Source organism: Camelus bactrianus, chromosome X (assembly GCF_048773025.1).
Source record: "Camelus bactrianus isolate YW-2024 breed Bactrian camel chromosome X, ASM4877302v1, whole genome shotgun sequence".
In the NCBI taxonomy this organism is placed as follows: domain Eukaryota; kingdom Metazoa; phylum Chordata; class Mammalia; order Artiodactyla; family Camelidae; genus Camelus; species Camelus bactrianus.
The window spans coordinates 82,904,018-82,925,569 of record NC_133575.1 but is presented as its reverse complement, the minus strand read 5'-3'; the positions used below and the strand labels follow the sequence as shown (position 1 = coordinate 82,925,569).

Sequence of the window (21,552 nt, the reverse complement as noted above, 5' to 3'; positions counted from 1 at the left end):
GACAAATGATCACTTTAGTGTTGCCTTCAAGACTCTCTGTGCTCTGGCTTGAAGTTGCCTTCTAGGCATGTTTGCAGCAATAACTACCCAACATCCCAACATGTCTGCAATGCCAGAAACCTTTCCTATTTTTTTTACAAATTAATTTTTATTGAGATATAATTGATATATAACATTGTGTAAGTTTGAGGTGTCAAATATGTTGATTTGATACACTTATATTGCAATATTATTATCACCGTACCATTAGCCAATGCCTCTGTCACATCACATTAATGATCATTTCTTTTTGGTGGGGAGAACATTTAAGACACTTTTTCAACTAGATGAAATTCCACTGTTTGTCCTTAGCAACCCCACAGCACAGGATAACGGTGATATGTGTGTTTGTCAGATGGTCCAGCAATCCTTTTTAAGGCAAGTGCTATATCCCTCCTCTTCATATTCCCCACCTAGCTTGGCACAGTGACTGGCACATAGTAGGTGATCTAGAAATATTTACCTAAGTCTGACACTTCCTCCAACTAAGACTTTTAAGTTTGAAAAAAAAATTCAGTCCATTCAGGATATGGAACTCTGTGGATAGACTTTTTCCCAAAGTAAATTATTATGCAAAATTGCAAATATATAACAAAGTTGAAAGAATTTTCCAACAGTGCCTTGCTACTTACAAGCCAGATGCTATCACTAATGTTTTGCTGTATACTGGTTTTTTCCATCCCTCACCTATCCATCTGTCTATCCAGTGTCTTTTTTTTCTTTTTAAAGTTGTAGGCATCAGTACACTTCACTCCTAAACACTTTCTACATACCTATCCTTAACTCGAGTTCAATATTTGCTTATTATTCTTTTGTTTTCCTTTTGAGGTAAAATATGTGTTTGATGAAATACACAGACATTAACTGTACATTCACTGAGATTTTTAAGGTTTTTTTGGGGGGTGTGAGGGAGGTAATGAGGCTTGTTTTTAGAGGAGGTACTCTGGGGATTGTACCTGGGACGTTGTACATGCTAAACTCGCACTCTACCTCTCAAGCTATACCCTCCCCGCCCTGTTTGCTGAGTTTTGACAAAGGTAACTGTAACTCAGCCCCCTACTAAGATATAGAACATTACCACAACTCAGGAAAGTTTCCTCTCACCCCTCCCCAGGCAATCTCCTCTCTTTACCCCCAGAGGCAACTACTGTTTTGAATTTTCTCCATCATTGATTAGTTTCACCTTTTACAGAACTTTCATATAAATAGAATCATATAGTATGAAGTCTTGTATAAGACTTCTTTTACTCAGCCTGATGTTTTGAAGAATCATCCATGTTGTTGCAGGGACCTGTAGTTTGTCCCTTTTTATCGCTGAGTAGTGCTCCATCGTGTGACAGTATGAGTGTTTATCGATTATCCATTCATTATCCATTCTCCTACTGATGAACACTTGGGTTGTTTCCAGTTTCTATCTATTAGAAGTAAAGTTGCTATGAATGTTCTTACACAAGTCCTTTTGTGGACATGTGTTTTCCTTTTCCTTGGGTAAATCCCTAGGAGTGGAAATGCAGGGTCATAGGGAAGATGCAGCTTAGTTTTGTAACAAACTGCCAGACTTTTTCCCCAAAGCAGTTGTATATTTTTTACACTACCATCAGTAATGTCTGAGGATTCCAAAATTTTGTGATTACTTTTGCAGCTCTCTGCTTCAATCACATACTTAGCTTTGTCTTGTACCCATGGCATGCATTTACTCTTATAATAGGGCCAAGCCTGACTGTGGCTTATTATTTAAAGCCCCCCCCCCACATTTCGCTGACTACTAAATGTATATCCAAACTCTAGATGAGGTAGCTAAAATGTGAGAGTCAACTCTATGTGATAATAGCTTTTACTGAAAGCTTATGTGTGCCGAGCACTGTGTTAAGCACTTTATATGCATTAACTCAATCATTACAAAACCCCTGTGAGTTACATACAATATCATTACCTTTATACAGGTGAGGAAACTTAGGCCTAGAGAGGTTAGCTTGCCCAAAGTCACCTAGCTTGTAGGTAGCCAAGCCGAGACTTGAACAGATTTCATAATTGATTACCACTATGCAATCATGCTGCTGTATAATGTCCTTTGTCCAGATGCTAGCAGAAAAAATAAAGAGCTACTGCCTTCATTCATCTAATCCTCTTGTTAGTCAGCTGAGTATACAGAGGTCCAGAGAGGAGAAGGGACTTGCCTGAAGTCCCCCAGTAGTTAATAGCAGAGCCATCAGAATCCAAGTCTCCCAGTAGCCTTTCCACTCCAGTGGAGACACAGCCTCCTTTAATGCTTTGGGCAATTTGGACTTTATTTCTAGCTTTTCTAACAATGACAAGAGTCTGAAAACCACTTTGAGATTTTTGAAAGAAGTCCATGAATCTAGGAGGGTGGAGGAAGGACAACTTTCCCTTTGGAGCCAAAACATAAGGTCATAAATTGTCAAACTGAAGCCAATTCATGCCTAAACATTATCTTAAAAAATGTTTCTCCCGCCCACTCAGTCTTCTCTGGAAAGGGAAAGAAAACAATGTGGAGACTAAGGGTATTCTGTGGGAAAGGAGTGAGTGAGAATGAAAGAGGCCAGAGGGCACTTTTCTCTTGGACTCCCACAACGCCATCTGGTGGAAGCCTGGGGTTTTCATTTTTCTTCATTCAGAATGTCTTTCAGTTCAAACGGTGTATTGCCCATTTCTGTGCCGGCCTTGCCTTAGGAGCAGGGGATCCAGATGAGACTTGCTTCCAGCAGTGATGGAGCTGACACTATAGGGGGCGGGGAGTAGTCAGACCATTACAACAACGTGTGGTAAAGGCCATATTAGAGGCAAATTGTAGAGCATGGTGCTTAGAACAGCAGCTCCAGCCTGAGACCAACTTCCATTTTCATTCTGGCTTGGCCACCTACCAGCTGTGTTACCTTGACCAGTCACTTAACTTCTCTGTGCGCCTGTTTCCTCTTCTGTAAAATGGAGATAATAATAAAAGCGCTCACTAAAGGATTTTGTGGCAAGGGTTGAATAAGATAATGCTTGGAAAGCACTTAGCATGATGCCTTGAACATATTAAATGTCCGATGATGTCAGCGGTGGTTATTTTACCATTAACAATGAGTGTATGGTGCTGTGGGGGCCCAGAAGAGGGGCATTTAACTCAACCTCAGAGAACTCAGAGCAGACATCACTGAGGATGTGACACTTGAGTTGTTTTGAATAGGAAATAGCCACTCGGACCCTTTCTCCACATGGAAAGCAATATCCGCAACATATGGGTAAGGGAAACCACAGAGTTCACCTCTCTTCACCCCTGCATCCTGAGGGCTGGCACAGCATCCTTGCCTCAGGGGTGCTGGAGGTTTCAGTGAGGGCCTCTCAGCTGGAAGACGATGTGGGAACATTTAGGAATTATTGGAATCAGGACTCAGTCCAAGTGAGAAATTGGTTCCCACAGTGGGTAGGCAAAGCTTGACTTGAAATTAGATGCTAAGAGAAAAATCAAGACCAGTTGTGTCAACTACCACGTATTTGTTTTAATTTTGACTTTGTTTTGGGGGCAATAATGCTTCAGTGGCTCTTTATTCATCCAATACCATGTTCACTAGGCATGATGGAGCCTGCTAATTTCCCATTGCTTCAAAACAAACAGTTCTGGGCCCCTCATCTGCTTTTCAAATTGTGCCTGCCACACACCATGACCACAACTGACTCAATTCATATTGTTTTTCCTTGCAAACCCTAACTCTTCCATGTTATCTGAATTTTACTCATCCTTCAAGGTCTAGACTTTATCATTCATTCATTCCTTCATGAAATATTTTCTTTTTTTAATTGAGGTATAATTGACATATAGCATTAATTAGTTACAGGACAACATAATGCTTTGATATTTGTATACATTGTGAAATGATCATCACAATAAGTCTAGGTAACATCCATCACTATACATACTTACACATTTTTTTTCTTATCAGAACTTTTAAGGTCTACTCCCTCAGTAATTTACAAATATGCAATACAGTCTTATTAACTATAGTCACCATGCTGTACATTGCATCCCCAGGACTTATTTATTTTATAACTGGAAGTTTGTACTTTGACTCCCCTGCACCCATTTCTCCTACACATCCCACAACAAACACCAATGTTTTCTGTATCTACGAGGTTTTTTTTTCGATTTCATATATAAGTGAGATCATGCAGTATTTGTCTTTGTCTGACTTATTTCATTTAGCACAATGGTTTCAAAGTCCATCCATGTTGTTGCATATGGCAAGATTCCTTTTTTTGATGGCTGAATATATATATTATATATATATAATATATATGTATATACATATATATATATCACATTTTATTTATTCACCCGTCAATGTTGTTTCAGTATCTTGGGTATCGTAAATAATGCTGCAGTGAACATGGGGATGTATGTATCCTTTCAAGTTAGTGTTTTCATTTTCTTCATTACTGGATCATATGATAGTTCTGTTTTTTGAGAACCTCCATACTGTTTTCCACAGTGGCTGCACCAATTTACATTCCTACCCACAGTACACAAATGTTCCCTTTTCTCCACATCCTTGCTGACACTTGTTAGTTCTTGTCTTTTGGATAATAGCCACCCTGACAGTTGTGAGCTAATAGCTTGTTGTGGTTTTGACTTGCAAGAAATATTTGCTGAGGATGTACTACGTGCCAGACACAGTGGCAGGCATGAGAGATAGAGCAGTGAACAAGACAGACAGCCTGTCTACCTTCCCAGAGCTGACAGTCTGCCTGGAGCTACAGAGATGAAAACAAAGCAGTGTGGCTATGAGTTAGCAGTGCCTTCCCAGAGGAAGGTATCTCTAGAATAGAGCTTTCCAATTGTTTTCATCATATAGCAGACATAGATAACATATACGACCCCCTTGGATAATGGATAAGAAAGCAGCCTGCCAGGGAGCTCTGGCCACCCCAAGGGCAGAGGGCATCAGTATCTCAGGCCCACCTGGAATCTCTGGGAGATCTCTGGTCGAGAATCTCAAACCATGACCCGTGATATTCCTGTTGCTCTCACCCCACTTTGTCCTTGAGAGCTGATGGGCATGGAAGGGATGCTGCTGCCGATTAATACGCATTCTTTGTTATTAGCTAGAAGTTGGTCAGGGTCACTCTTGCCTCTTCAGCATTAGGCTCAGACTGCAAGCCCCAAGGAAGTTTCCCCAGGCAACTGAAGCCTAAAAGGATCTCAGCCTTTCCCAAATTCCTACATACTTCGAGTCTTCAACCCACAGTTCAGCTTCTAATTCACCCCCAGAGTCTGATACTGTGTGCTGACAGCACAAGATCATTTTTGTCTCTCCTAAAGCACCTAGCAATACTAAACAAGAGAGGGCTCAGAAGTACTTCTTAAGTGTCATGTTTCAAGACAAAACAAATCTTATTGGAACTCAGGAAGGCCTGAAAATAAAAATGGCTTTGCTATCTAAGGAAAGTCCAGTGCCCAACCCATCTTTAAAAACTTCAGAGAGAAAGTCCCAAAGCTGTAAGAGAATAAAGTCATCCAGCCTTCCTCCTGGAGACAGGATGCTGAATCCCCACCGCTCCAGGCCACTTGGGAGTTTTTCTTCTCTGAGTACAACTAAAGGCCAACCAAGATATCCCACAACCCCAGGACATGGGATCGAGAGAATGACTGTTTATATCATAAGCAAAGGGGAAGAATTCACAAGCAAAGAGAGCCCAAGGGGCGTCTTACAGAGAAAACAAAGACTCCTGCTGAAATGAAACAGAAGGGTCCACATCCTTTCCTTCACTTGGACTCCCGGAGAAAGGTTAATTCTCTCACCATCATGAATCCTGATGGCTAATGAAATGCAGAACTGAACTAGAAATGATGCAACCTTGAGAAAGGCTGGGGATCAAATTTGACAAATTTTAACTCATCTCTCTGCATTGCTCACTCACATTTATGATTCAAACAGTCACTAGACAGGGAGGCATCCTTATTTTCCTCTCTGGCCCTGTCCCTCTCCCTGTCACCCTTGGGAACTACCTTGCTACTTTCCTGTGTTGATGCATACAACTCATCATCCCAAATTAAATGTAGGTATTGGAGTGCCCTATCCTAAGGAATGTCAAAGATACAGCTAAGGTAGAGCTGTTGTCCATAAAGAAGAAAATATATGTGGACATGTCTGTAATATCTGTGTGTGTGTGTGTGTGTATACACACACACATACATATATGTATGTCTGATTCTGAGCTTCTTATAACTCCATGAGTTGCCAAAAGCTGGGCACAAGAATAAAGACCTGAGTTCAAAAGAATCCTCGTAATTCTGCTGCAAAAGTCAGTCACATGGATAGGTCAACATATTCTCTTCTTTTCCCTTTCCTTGTGTCCCTAGGAGTCTCTTGACTCTTTTTGTTGGATTGATTTCTTACAACCCCAAGGTCAAACTATGAATTAGGTACAGTTGATGTTTAGTACTTGCAAGTAGTCCCACCACGAGAGCTCATTTCTGATTCTTGATACCCTTAGGTGTGTCTTCCAAGAAGCACCTTGGTTCTACATCTCATTTTCTCAAAATCTCTCAGGTTTTCAAGTGTCAAAGGAAATAGCTAATCTACCAAAGCAAAAGAAAAACTGATCCCACACAAACAGGAGAAGGCCAGGGAAGCCGACAGTTATGGCCACTGTGGTAGAGGAGGCAGGAAGATGAGGGCAGGGGGCAGCTGTCTTTCATGGACTTTGTAGGATAGCTGACTTTCAACCTGTGCTTTCCAAATCGTGGCTTGCAAACTCTCTAGAACCATGCTGTCCAACATGGAGATGAAATTAAAAATTCAGTTCCTCAGTCACACTAACCACATCTCAAATGCTCAATGGCCACACATGGCTAGTGGCACTGTAATGCAGAGCACAAATACCGAACATTTCCAACTTCAGCATTTAAATACATGAAATAGAAAGTCAGTGGGCATGAGTATTTTTTCACATAAACCTTGTCATAAAATATCATTTCATATACACATAAGTGTGTATGCATAGCATTATGGATCATTGTTTTTAAAAAAAAAAAGTTGAAAGCTCTGCTTTAAATTATGTGTGCACAATCTTGATTTTTAAAAAGAGAGAGAGAGAGAACATTAGAGTGACAGTATCTCCTTGTACTGAACATCATTCACAGTCTCATATCCCTATAGGAAACTTGAGATGGAGGGAATCATTAAAAAACAAGCAAAAAACCACCTTGAGACAGCAAACTCACAATATGAAAGCCAGATATGATGGACCTTACAATTAGCATTCCCTATCTCTTTTGTCATTCATCTTTCCGTTTTTGCAAAGAGCATCTTTTTTGAAGCCCAGTCTTTTCTTTCTTTCCTTCCTTCCTTCTTTTCTTCCTTCCTTCCTTTCACAGGAAGAAGAAACTAAAGCTAAAGAGATATTATGAGAGTTGTCCATGGCTACAATAACTAGTGATAGAATGAGCCCAGGTCTTCTCACCTCTAAATCCAGAACTCTTTCCACAAAGTCTTCAGGGACAGCAATCCTTTAAGGCCCTGAGTGTGCTAGCCAATATGTTAAACAACCTGACTGATGAATGTTGCCATGAATAATGATGATGATAATAGCTAACATATGCTTACTATGTTTTAAACACTTCACATGGATTAACTCATTTTTACCCTCGCAACCATACTATGAGGTAGATCCTATTATTAATCAACCTCATTTTTCCGGAAGGAGAAAAGGCAGCAGAGGGATGTTAATGAATGTGTCTGGAGTCACACAGCTAGTGAGTGACAAAGCCAGGAAATAAGTTGAGGCAATGGTTCCAGAGCTCGAACACTATTTTATATACACCTTTGTATAACTCAGATAAATTAATTTCTCCCTAAATTTTAATTAGTCCAAAGGTAACAGTTATCATTTATTAGCACATACTAATAATCAACACAACACAACTATGTTTTGTCCCACAGTATCAGTGCTCTCTACAAAGGGGTTCTACTCTACTAACTGTATGTAAGTAACAGCTTTGGGTTCAAATCCTCCAAACTAATGGATGGGATTTATACAAACCAGGTTAACTGCTTAATGCAATTCCATAAACCTAAAGATGAGTACTTTTGAAATATGTGTTTAAAAGTTTGGCTAAAATTCTTCGACCTTGCAGATTTTATCTCGGCACATAATTAAGCACAAATTGGTATGATAACATGGGTGGATTTATTTCTTAAGATTCGAGTGCAAACTTAAAAACAAGAACAAACAAAGCTTTTCATCAAGAATAAACACAGAAATCTAAGTAACAATCCTGCAATCGTGCATTTTAACAGAAATTACAAATATGAATACATTTTCATTTGTAACTACATTTGAAATTAAAATACTTCTCTCCAAATCCCAAATACCACACAATCTTTTCTCATTTGTTACTCTAGAAACACTTGTCACATGCGATCAGGAAAGCCTTTATGACCAAAGAAACATTATTCTCCTTAACGTCTGACTTTCTGAATCATTCATCTGTTTCTCAGTTCCAAAAAGTGATACAATTATACCTCCACTCTGGGAAAAAAAAAAGAATTAATACAAATATCAAGGAGGCAAGATATTTTCATATAATTAAAGCAAAAGTCACAAGTGTTTGACTTAGAAATGTACCTAAGTGTACAGAATTTTTAAGTACAACTGTATTTATGGCTGATGTGTAATAGTAACAGTGAACGATTTAAACAGGTATAAAAATGTAGGATCAAAATCTTTAGGCTCAAATACTTGAAAAGTCACTATGAATATGGAAAGATCTGTTTACAGAAACATGTATATCTTTTGATGAAAAATCGGGGTAGTGGCATCTCCCTGGTCCCTTGATAATATTTGGATTTTTGCAAACAAATAGCAGCACCCAAACTTAAGTGTTAATCACGTTTCTAAAGGACCTCTACAACAGATTAGTTGGCAGTGTTCTAGCTTTGGGGAGATGGGAGTGGGTGAGGGTGCAAATATCTGAGTATGCATGCACTCACACATTTAAAATCACCATTCCAAAAGGGGGAGAAAGTCACCTATGGAAAAGGTTTAAGGACATCATCCGTAAAGGATCAACAGTGGGCCAGGAACAGTAGGAGCTGAATAGTAGTCTACTTGATAAGAATGGTTTTTCGTTCTCCGAAGGCAAGTTGGGAAGAATGGGAACAATCACATACATGTAACTTCAGGGAGAACCTGCTTCAACTTTTACATTGCAGAACACTGAACATTCTTTACAAAAAACCTTCATCCTTGCTTATAACAACACCAGATGATTTTTTCCTTTTTACCACCATATACATAACATTTAAATATTTTCTTTATAAATATTCTAGAGTAAAAAGAATGTGTTTTGTTGCGGTGGTGGCCCACATCTGTACAAAGCAATGTAAGCAATACATATATATATATATATATATATATATATATATATATATATATATATATATATATGTATGTATATATATAAAATGATTAAGAAAAAAGTGCAAAGAATAACAGTATTAAGAATTTTGCTTTTTACAGTAACTATGGTTCAAGTGTGACTATCCATCAGGGATATATATAATCCCAGACTTTAAAGATTCAAATAAAAAAAGCCTACATGCCAAGTTACTGCACAAGTATCAGTCCCTTATAGAGTAACTTCCCTTCTCCCAAATCCAGCATTTCCAGTTTCTAAACTCTTGTCACAAACAGGAAAAAAAGTCGTAACAGTGTGTTTTTCCCTTTAACTTCCCAAAACTCATCCAAGTTAATTAATTCATTCATATATTCCACACAAGATATTGGGGAAGTCATTTATCATAACCCGCTTTGCTAAAATTAAAGCAAAATAAAAGGCTTTCTGAAATATAAATTACTGACCAAGAATCAAATCAGCAACAGCAAACAGACCTTAAATTACAAGTGTACTTTAATACACTTTAAAATCAATCCCTGTTATCAAAGATAAATTCAGAGTCTAGGTTTCCCAGGTTCAGTGCTGTACAAGGGTGGTAATTCTAAATACTCATGATTTCATCCCCTTTTCTAAAAGAGAAAATGCTTCTTATTAAAATTGGATTAATTTTCTATCATTTTAAGTCTTGGTTTCAGTTGTATTTTGAACAAACATAGAAAGGCAATTTTCAGCATTTTTAAAGATGTACTTTTACTCTTAAGTCATTCCAATAATTACAGTTACTGATTTCAGACCTCCAAGTTTCAAAAAAGCAGTTCAATTTCATTTTAAATATATTACTAGATTTTTTTTGGTGCATTTATATTCTTACTTCAGGCACTGTAATTATTCACAATATTACAATGATTCTATGTCTAACCTACAAAACAATTATGAATCTTAAAATGGTTTCCAAGGTATTATTTCATTCTGTATATTCCATTATGATTCAAGATAAATGGTTGGAAGAGAATTTTGAAGCCCTGTAGCACTTCTGCTTTGAGTAGTGTTAATATGTATTTTTTTTTGTCATGCTTAATATTTAAGCATCTTCTGAACTAGGAAGACAATAGACATTGGAAGTTGCAAATTTCTTCAAACTACATTCTACTCCAACTCCAATTTATTTTGTTCAACATTAAATATTTTTCTTTAACAAAACAAGTACTTCTTAGGCTAATTTTTGAAAACAGAAATTTTGCTCTAAAATTAATAACACAGCTACAGGGAAATAACTTTTCAATTTCGGCTTCACTAGAACTATGCAAAACTAAGTTAAAGTAGACTCAACAACTATTTTAATCACTTTTGGTTTTTGTTTTTATTACCATGTCTTTAGAATGATACACTGTACATTCTAACAGCTCAACAAGGCTTAAAACTCTAGAACTGAAAAACCACCAGGCCACCTCCTGCAAGACTGTAAATAAGAGAGCAGTGTTTTATTTGCCCCCATACATTCGCTCAATGTCTTTGAGGTAATGGTTCTTCAGTTCCTTCCTTTTCAGTTTGAAAGCATCAGTGACCAAGCCAGTTTCAGGGGTCCAGGGCTCGGGGCTTAAGCGCACCTTGATTGGAATTTCAAATCGCTCCAATTTCACTGAAATGAGAAGGGAGGGGTGGGTAGGAGAGACGAGAGAGGGGAAAGGAGGGGGAAGAGCAAGGAGGGTTGGGGAAGTAGGGGAGAGTGGGAGAGAGAGAAACAGTGAATAAAACCTGAATTTTGCCAGATTTACCTAGATGATGCAGGTGATGAGGCACACTGACTTAATGGCATGTTCTAGTTCATTACTGATACCACCACTTGACAAGTTCATTTTATATTTCTCAAAGTACACAGCAATTGTTTCATTATTTTAAATGATATAAGAATAGATCCAGTATATATTGTACTTGAATTAGACAACTCAACACATGGAAGATGTAAGAAAATGGTAGAAATATGGACATAGAAGGAATCAATACAGTATTCAATCATTTTAAATTCAGTAAGTTATATTCCATCAAGTTACTTATTATTAATACGAGGTCAGCCTTAAATCTCTGAAGGCACATTGATAGTAATGCTAGTCTACAGATGAGCTTTATTTTATATGCAATTATTTAAAATAGCAATTTCAAAGCAGCAGACACCTGCATGCTTGAAAACTACTGCTAAACAGCGTAGGTAACTTTAGAAACAACTTTGTTTCAGTGACAAGCACAAAGAACTCAAATTCATGGAAGTTTCTGTTCTAATCCTAGTCTGAGTTTTATGAAAGCTTCATTGAATTAGTGAAGTTCTCACTAAAATGAGAGAAAAATAGAAAGCTGGGTGTGAAAAATAATCTTTCAAATGACTTAGAATCAACTTCCTAAAAGTCGTATCTGAACAGGTAGTAAAGGAACTTAAAACGTGTTCAAATTAACCATACCTACTCTGATGATAGAGCACAGTTCAGCTACACAGAGGTGCCTGAAATAAGCCATCTGCTCCCAACATCACATTTGGATCTCAAGGAAACAGTTAAATTCTCAAATATTGACCTGGCTCCAAAACCTTTTATTTCATATTACTTTCCCTACTTATATAGGTCCTATTCCAGAAACACTGACAATATTGGGACAAAGCTGGCACATTATTTCAATTGCACACAAACAAATTAAGCATATTTATTTTAAAAAAGACTGCATTCGAGGTTTCATAATTTTGGGAACTCTCAATCATTATCTAGCACCACAAGCTCTAGAGAGCAACGGGCAATCACATAGCTTCTGATAAACAGGCTAAACTGCCAACAAGTGAAAAAGATTAGGGGAAGGAAAAACCAAAAATGATCTTACACATGGCATTTTATCAGAATTGCCTAGAACATTATGAAATGTGACCTGCAAATGTCAATTATTTTGCATTCTTATGCTACTATCTCTACCTTGCACTTACGTTTAAAACATGAAGAGGCCTGCTGTGAACGATGTATGATTTCAGATGGATTTAGCTGAATACAATCAAACCTATTTTATACTTTTTCGCCTAAGTCTCTGAAATTATAAACTGAAGCAAAAGGTTGGCAAAATAAATCCTATAGCACAGACAAGCTTATGAGTTATACAGATTTCGCTCATGATTAGTGTTCATTATCCAAATCATGAATTGTTCAATTTCATGCCTCAATCCAAGCACAGGAAAGCTATGTGGGCCTAGCAGGTCCTAGAATTTTATTCCATTTTCCACCTGATTATGATCCAGCCTGACTTTCCCAATTATTGCTTTTACAGAGTTAACTATGAAAGACGAATTAGTCAAGTCACATTCTACTCCATTAGTACATTTCAGAGAGTGACTAAGAATAACAGCCTATTGGCTGAAATACTTTGTAAAATACTACATTCAAAGAAAAACATCAGGGTTCATATCAAAGAAAATTTTGGTAGCCTGGCGACATTAATATAGAAAGTGTGATATACCAATAATATTATAATTAATAAAACCAACTTTAAAAAAAAACATTAAGCTGTCTTTAAAAAGTAACTTACTTTTCCAGTTATGTCAATAGGCAACTGTTATTTAAAACTTTACAGTGTCCAGTGTTAACGATAAGAATCTTCTCCTTGGGGAAAATAGTTTTTCAACTTCAACTTGCTAACAAATGTTACAAACTATATTTTTTAACCAAAATGTAATCTAAGCAGTTAATTTAAAAATCAATAATAGTAGCTTAATTAGGGAAATAGGTGTGTTAATGAATCTCTGATAGGAATATAAACTAGCCCAGTTTTTCCGGGAAAAGGAGTTACTTGGCAACATAAGAGGGAAAAGCCTTTAAAACACGTATTTTCTTTGACTCAGAAATTCCATTTCTAAGGATCCATACTAAGAAAATAATTATATAAGAAAAAAATGTGTATAAAAGATACATATTCTATTGTTTACAGTGGAAGGAAGAAAGTCTAAGAACAAGGACTTAAATGGACACTCCTATACTGGATGACTATTAAAAATGATTGTGCAAATTGTAATAATAACTAAAAAAATTACCATGCAATTCTGTATTGACTTGACTTAGAAAAATGTCGATGATGTTGACAGGTTAAGTATACACACTAGAATGTAATGTCACCACCCAAAGGTAACTACCATCAAGTGGTTTTTACTTCCTCTTTTAAATTTTCTGGATTGTCCAATATTTTATAATATAACTAACATATATACCTATAATCCCCAAAAAATGATATTTTCATTTTTTAGGAGGAAAAGCAACAGGTTAAAACTAGGTTAAAAGCATCCAATTAAACATGAAGAGTACACAGTTGATCTCTGCTCCTCTGCAAAATAATTTGAATGGTTGAAAATAATTTTTAAAATCAAAAAGGTATTATCCATAAGAAAAAAGCAAATAACAAAACAAGAGAAAGAGAACACTGGATGAGAGGAATCAACAAAATCTTAGAAGACCAAAGGCAAACAAACGGACTAGCAGTAACTGACTGGGAGCCAAGAGAGAAGGACGCCGACAAGAGGCAAACCGATCTCCTGAGCCAGAAGACAAGGGGTAGAGGGCAGAGGTGAGGGGAACTCTGAAAATAGGAAGGCTGGTTCCCAGCCTGTTAAGAGGATAGTTCTCCCTCATCCTGCTCCTCCTCAACCAGGCTTAAGACAGGTTTACCTTTTGGGAAAAGTGAACTAGAGAGACTCTGGACTCAAAGACACTAGGTACAATAGAGGCAGGGAGTAAAGCTGAAAACATAAGGATTCAGTGAGAGTAAGACCTACCCATCCCGCCTCCAGCCCCTTTTAAATGTCCTTTCTTTGGCTACCAGAATACTGGCCCCAGATAAGAGACTAGAGAAGTCTTCTTTGGAGAAATGGAATGACATAAGACAATAACATTTGAATAACTTTTCAGTGAAGCCCAGTAAGCTTTCCAAATAGCTTTTTAGTACCTTATTCTCACATATGAATGGACAGACATGGATCCACAGATACATGTGAGGCTATGACCAAAGCAAGCAGAAAGTGGAACTTGGAGGAAGCAGAGATAGTAACAGAGAAGAAAACTTCATAAAAGGGATCCCTTTAACAACCTTAGAGGAATAAGAGACAACACATTAACTGCACCCATGAAAGAGCAACATTATACTATTAAAAGGACACCAAGAAAGCAGGAAAGAGGTCTTGCAAATTAAAATTCTGACATTGGAAATTGGAAATTCAATAGAAGGAAGCAAAGATAAAGTTGAGAGACTCTGCCAGAATATGAAACAAAAAGGAAAAGATAGAATACAAAAGAGAAAATAAGATAATAAGATTGGAGGATGAGAGTAGAAGGTCCAACAGCCTTACAAAAATAGTCCCAGATAAAAACATGAACACAGAACTTGAAGGGGAAAAACTATGAAAGAAAAGCAAGCAAACAAAAAAAAAGGTTAATGGATATTTCCCAGAACTGAAGGGCAAAGAGCTCTAGACAGAAAGAGCCCACATCAAGTACGTATGCACAATAGTAAATGATAAGAGATCCACACCAGGGCACATTATTATGAGCTATCAGAACAAAGATGGACCATTCCAAACACAGGGGAGATGAGCACCTAGCAGGGATGCTGTGACATGCAATAAAGAATTAGTTAGGTTATTCTACTATATGACATTTAAAGATCCTTTCAACATGGAAACTCATTATATATATTTAAGAGGCAGAATTTAAATTTATTTGATTATTAAAACAAATCAAATATACAAATAATATATATAACCTATAATTAGAAAATATGATTTTTTCAGGAGGCAAAGCAACAGGTTAGACATCTTGAAAAGCCTAATGCATAGGACATCACTAAATGACTTTTAGGGACTTCAACAGACGAGCAATTTCTTACTTACTGGTATTTGCAGCTTCTCTAATTTCTTTCAGTATTTCAGCTTCCATGGCAGGGTTATTGCAGATATCAACCCAAGTTCCTTCCACTCCTTTCTGTTGTGCCAAAAGTGTCAATCTTTGCTGATTAGGAACCACAAAACTTATCACATAGGACTGGTCACTAAAAAATTGGAAAATAAAACAAAATAGTAATTAAAACATTAAGAACAATTACTCATAAATGATTCAATAAATAATCCCAAATACATATTTCTTTTATTTGTTACAGTTTCATTAAGAAGTAATAAAACCCATAATACTACCATAAAGACAGACATATAGATAGACCAATGGAATAGAATAGAATCCAGACATAAACCCTTGCATATATGGTTAGATGATCTTCAACAAGTGTGCCATGACCACTCAGTGGGGAAAGGACAGTCTCTTCAACAAACAGTATTGAGAGAACTGGATATCCACATACAAAGGAATGAAGTTGGACCCTTACCTTTCAGCACATAGAAAAATTAATTCAAAATAGATCAAAAGACCTAAACATGTAAGAGCTAAAATTATTAAAAAGAAAAAAAAAAGAAACACCTAAAAGAAAACATATAGGAAAAGATTCACAACACTGAATTTGGCAATGCTTTTTTAGCTATGACACCAAAAGTACAGGCAACAAAAGAAAAAAAAAGATGAATAATACAACAAAAATAAAAAATAATTTCTGTGTACCAAAGGACACAACAGAATATAAAAAGGCAATCTATTGAATTGGACAAAATATTTGCAAATCATGTATCTAATAAGGTGTTAATATCTAGAATGTATTAAGAACTCCTACAACTCAGTATCAACAACAACAACAAAATAACCCCATTAAAAAATGGGCAAAGACCTGAAACCATAAAACTCCCAGAAGAAAACATAGGGGGAAGCTCCTTGACATAGGTCATGGCAATGATTTTTTGAATTTGACACCTAAAGCAAAAGCAACAAAATCAAAAATAAACAAGTATGAATATATAAAGCTAAAGACCTGCACAGTAAAGGAAATCATCAACAAAATGAAAAGGCAACCTATAGAATGGGAAAAAATATTTGAAAATCTTATCTGATAAGGGGTTAATATCCAAAATATCTAAAGAACTTATACAACTTAATAGCAAAAACGATAACACAAAATCAGTTAAAATATAGGCAGGGGAACTGAAAAGACATTTCTCCAAAGAAGACATACAGATGGCCAACAGGTACATGCAAAGGTACTCAATATCACTAATCATCAGAGAAACGCAAATCAAAACAATGAGATATAACTTCACACCTGTTAAAGTGGCTATTATCAAAAAGACAAATAACAAGTGTTGATGAGGATGTTAAAAAAAAGAGAGAACCCTTGTGCACTTTTGGCAGGAATGGAAATTGGTGCAGACACTATGGAAAACAATATGGATGCTCCTCAAAAAATTAAAAACAGAACTACCATGTGATCCAGCAATCCAACTTCTTGGTATATATCCAAAGGAAATTAAAACAAGGTATCAAAGAGATATATGCATTCCCATGTTCATTGCAGCATTAGTCAACAATAGCCAAGATATAGAAACAACCAAGTGCCCATCGTGGATGAATGCATAAGGAAAATGTAGTGTATGTGTACAATGGAATATTACTCAGCCATGAGAAAAATGAAATTTTGCCATTTCCAACAACATGGATGAAACTGGAGGGCATCGTGCTAAGTGAAATAAACCAGACAGAGAAAGGCAAATACTGCATGGTATTCCTTAAATATGGAACCTTTAAAAAAAAAAAAGTCAAACTCTTAGAAACAGAGTATGAAAGTGGTTGCCAGGGGCTGAAGGTGAGGAAAATAGGGAGAGGTTGACAAAAGGATACCAACTTTCAGCTATAAGATAAACAGGGTCTGAGGGTCTAATGTACAACAGGGTGACTATAGTTGATAACATTGTATTGTATAATTGAAATAAGAGAAAAATATTTTAATGGGCAAAAGACTTGACTAGACATTTCTTCAGAGATGATATACCACTGGCCAACAGGCAGATGAAAAGATGCTCAGCATCACTAATCATTAGCGGCAAGATATCCCCTCAAACCCATTACAGTGACTACTATCAAAAAATAGAAAAAAGTGTTGGTGAGGATATGGAGAAATTAAAACCCTTGTACAACTGTTGATGGGAATTAAGAAAACAGTGCTGCCACTATGGAAAAGAGTATGGCAGATCCTCAAAAAATAAAAATAGAACTACCATATGATCCAGCAATCCCACATCTGGGTATATATCCAAAAGAACTGAAAGCAGGATCTTGAACTGATATTTGAATATCCATGTTAATAGTGGTATCATTCACAATAGTCAAGAGGTGGAAGCAAGCCAATTTGTCCATAGACGGATGAATGAATAAACAAAATGTGGCCTATAATTACAATGGGATATTTTTTCAGCCTTGAAAAGGAAGGAATTTTTGACACATGCTACAATGTACATGAACCCTGAGGAACATTTTGCTATGTGAATTAAGCCAGTCACCAAAAAAAACCCCAAAACTGTATGATTCTGAGTAGCCAAATTCATGGAAACAGAAAATAGAATGGTGGTGGCCAGGGGCTGCGGGGAAGGGGAAATGGGGAGTTGCTTAATGGATATAGAGTTTCACTTTTGCAAGATGAAAAATTCTAGAGATTGGCTGCACAGCAATGTGAATATACTTAACACTGGTGAACTGTATACTTAGCAGTGGTTAAAATGGTAAATTTAGGTTTTGTGGTTTTTACAATTAAAAACTTTAAGGGAGTAATAAAGCCCAGAAAAATAAACCGTATTAACATATAAAAAAAGAAAATGGTTCAATCAAGTTTTTAATTTAGATAACTTACTAGCTGTGTTACCTTCTTGGGACAATTACTTATGCTAAGTTTCAGTTGTCATGGATGTTAAATTATATGACTGCTATGGCATAGCTAAGTATTTAGCAAGATACAGTAGGTGGTCTAATAAATAGTTAAAATGCCTGGATTATCTCAAATGATCTTTAAGCTGTTGAATTCAAGAACTTTCATAAATGTGTAACATTCCTCAACTCTGAAAGTTTGGTGTTTCCCTTATATCAGTTTTTCCCAATTATTCTTTTACTGTAAGTATATGAAACACAAATGCAACTTTAAAATTACCTTTTGGCAAAAGCACAGATGTTATCAATAAGTGGACAGTTCTTCAGTGCAGCTTCTACTTTCCCAAGAGATACATATTCTCCAGCTTGTAATTTCACCAGATCTTTCTTACGATCTGTAAACCATGAAACATGTTAAGTTATCCATAGTACGTTTATTAAGGTATGTGCAGTTCTGATTTTCTTTCAATCTCATTGCCTTAATCTTTATTTAGAAAGACACTTCTAAAATCCTGTTATGTATACTGCTTGCCCATACACATCAGTTAAAAAGAAAATGCCCAGTTAAAGAAGTAGTGGCTAAAATGTTACATCCTACACCAAAAGCTTTAATATCTTATTATAATCTTTAATACTACAATGAACTTAATAGAAGGAACGAAGACCTTGGAGCATTAGATCTGAATAGTAGTAGTTTTGTCCATTGCTAGCTATGTGATCCTGGGCACGTCAGCTGACCTCTCCAACCCTCAATTTTATCAGGGATAATGATGCCTTCCTCATACAGGCATGTAGCACAATGTCCAGCATATGGAAGACAGTCAATAAGTGTTAATTCCCTATTTGCTAGATTTGACACTATCTTGTTAAAGTGACAGTGCTCTAATAACGTGCTGGCACAGGATGGCACAGCTTGGATAATCACCAGGTTGCCTTATATACTTTGTGTGAGTGTTGACTTGCCTACCCCTAGGCCGGGACCCCACTTTACATGCCAACAGAGCCAACTTTTGATTGCAGTACAATTAAGGATCAAGGGTGAAAAAAAGGGGAGAAGGGAGGTTATTGGGTCTAAATTGAACCATGTCTCTTGGGAAGTTCTCTGGCAGATCAAACTTCTAGGCAAAGAATCAATTTTCCCAGGAAATCACTAACTATATTTAGGTCACATATGGGTCCAGAGACAGATTTAAATGGGCCACTAGAGATATGACAGTAAATTTTATGGCTCAAAAAGAACTTGAATAGGACCCATCAGAGTGGCCCTTATCAGGCAGTCAAATTTTTAACTTTGCCTGACTAAAGCAAACAGTGTAAGGGCTATTTTGGAGTACCTTTGAACTTAAAAGTCTGTTTCAGTAGGCTCAGTAAGAGCAGTGCCAAATCAACTGGCATTCTCAGAAGAACAGATTAATGTTGAGGACTGACATTATAATTCTCCAAGAGTCCAGGCTAGTTAGAGCCATATAAATGACCACTAGGGCAAATAACATGTCCACAATGCCTCTTGGGTGGCGAGGTAAATGGAGAAGAAGGCCTAGAATAGGGGATGTTACAATAGATGGTTATACAGAACCACATGTAGTTAACAAAAACAAAACAAACAGAAAAACTTATGAGCAATTTTTGTTTTCTCATTACCCTGTCCATCCTTCCCCCTGTCAAACGCTGCTTCTGCTACCACTTACTAAAGTGCAGAGATTGCCCTGCTCTAAACATTTAATATCTATCAACTCATTTAATCCTAACAAAACCCGTGGGATTGTTGTCCCTACTTTACAGATGGAAAAGCACAGACAAAATTTCAATAACTTATCTAAAAGTTAAACCAGTGGAATCATCAACCCTATTCATGACTTGACCAATATTGCCTTTCATATATGTTAAAGTTGCAAAAGCTAAAGAAAAGTGCAAAAAGAGAATCCACTGACCTATAATCTGTAAACACCCATCAGGATGGAATTCTCCAATATCACCAGTGCAAAACCACCTTTGGCCATTTTCATCCACAGAATAATCCTCAGCCGTTTTCTCTTCATTTTTAAAATATCCCATGGAGATATTCTGTCCACCGATTACGATTTCACCTCTGGGGTTTGGCTTGTCATGAATTGTATAACCGCCTGGAAGTCATAAAAGCAAATTAGTTATTACTATAAAACAAGATTTACTTGAATTAATTCTTAAAGCTCCTTTGCTAATATTTTTCTGCTGATCAAATTTTACTTCCCCTTATAGGAGCATATTAGTTTACATTTACTCAGATTTGTGTGAGGATAGTGGATGACTGTGATTTCAGAAGTACCAGGGAAGGCTCAATGATAATCACCAACCAACACCCATCCCAAAACTTCCCAGGATCATAAAATTTCCCACTTAGAACATCTTCAAAGCTTCACAGAGCTCTGTTAAGACAAAATTACCTCTGAGAAGGGTAACACTTCAAGTTGTTATAAGTTAATTATTAATATGTTGATATTAAATGTATTTCAGATATATTCTAAGAAGATTTTAATCAAAGAAAGCAAGTAGTAAGTGCCTATCAAAGGCAACACCATTAAGTGAGAAATTTTATTTTCTTAACTTTGCCTATGACCACTCATAGCTTTAAAAGTAGAAGCACTGAAATAATTGACAATAACTACTAAAAATTTGATCATATCCATTATATGTTTATTACTGAATAAAGCTTACTTTAAGGAAAATATGCAAAAAATCTGAGTTCATAAATGGAGACATCGGTTACATTTTATGTCATTAAAGAATTAAAAGCAGAGTTCCTTTCAGCTGTTAGCTATTCTTATAAATGTAAAGCTATTCAACATTTCAATATGACAAAACCTACTGTGTGCCAAACATTAAGATCATTCTTATTATATAAAGCAAAGGTTCTTTCATAGCAAGGAAAACTCCAAATATGGACCCACTCCCCAAAACTGACATTAAAACACAGTACCTGAAAATGAGAAAATAAAAATCAAGGGCAAAATTCTCCTTATCATGTTTTATGATATACCTTGTTTCTCTGATTTCAATGCTTAATAAATAACCAACTTAATAAAACAATTTTGATGCTGATGCCCAATACATGCAGACATATACTCCCTATAATTCTTCAGATTTTCATTTTAGAATTGGATAGGAATTACCATGGGAGAAAGGAGAAGGACTTATTCTCACATGTAAAACATTTGGGAATGAAGTTGGCTTTTCAATGTAGTATTTCAAAAGGAATGGTTATTTCCTCATAGAGCACCAACAATAATGCACAGAATAAAAAAATGACATAGGAGAAATACTTTTCAA

The 21,552-nt window shown here is 36.5% G+C and overlaps 1 protein-coding gene across 3 annotated transcripts in view; it reads right to left on the bottom strand.

Annotated features, from left to right (window-relative positions):
• Positions 1-8,210: 8,210 nt before the first annotated feature.
• Positions 8,211-21,552, bottom strand: part of ACSL4 (acyl-CoA synthetase long chain family member 4) — a 71,337-nt gene continuing 57,995 nt past the window's right edge. For all 3 annotated transcript variants that reach the window (XM_010963671.3, XM_010963673.3, XM_045523133.2), the window contains exons 13-16: positions 20,178-20,369; positions 18,527-18,641; positions 15,342-15,499; positions 8,211-11,078 (exon numbers count right to left, since the gene is read on the bottom strand). In XM_010963671.3, coding sequence (XP_010961973.1) covers positions 10,921-11,078; positions 15,342-15,499; positions 18,527-18,641; positions 20,178-20,369 — 623 coding nt within the window. In that variant the 3' untranslated portion in view covers positions 8,211-10,920. The remainder of the gene's footprint in view (positions 11,079-15,341; positions 15,500-18,526; positions 18,642-20,177; positions 20,370-21,552) is intronic.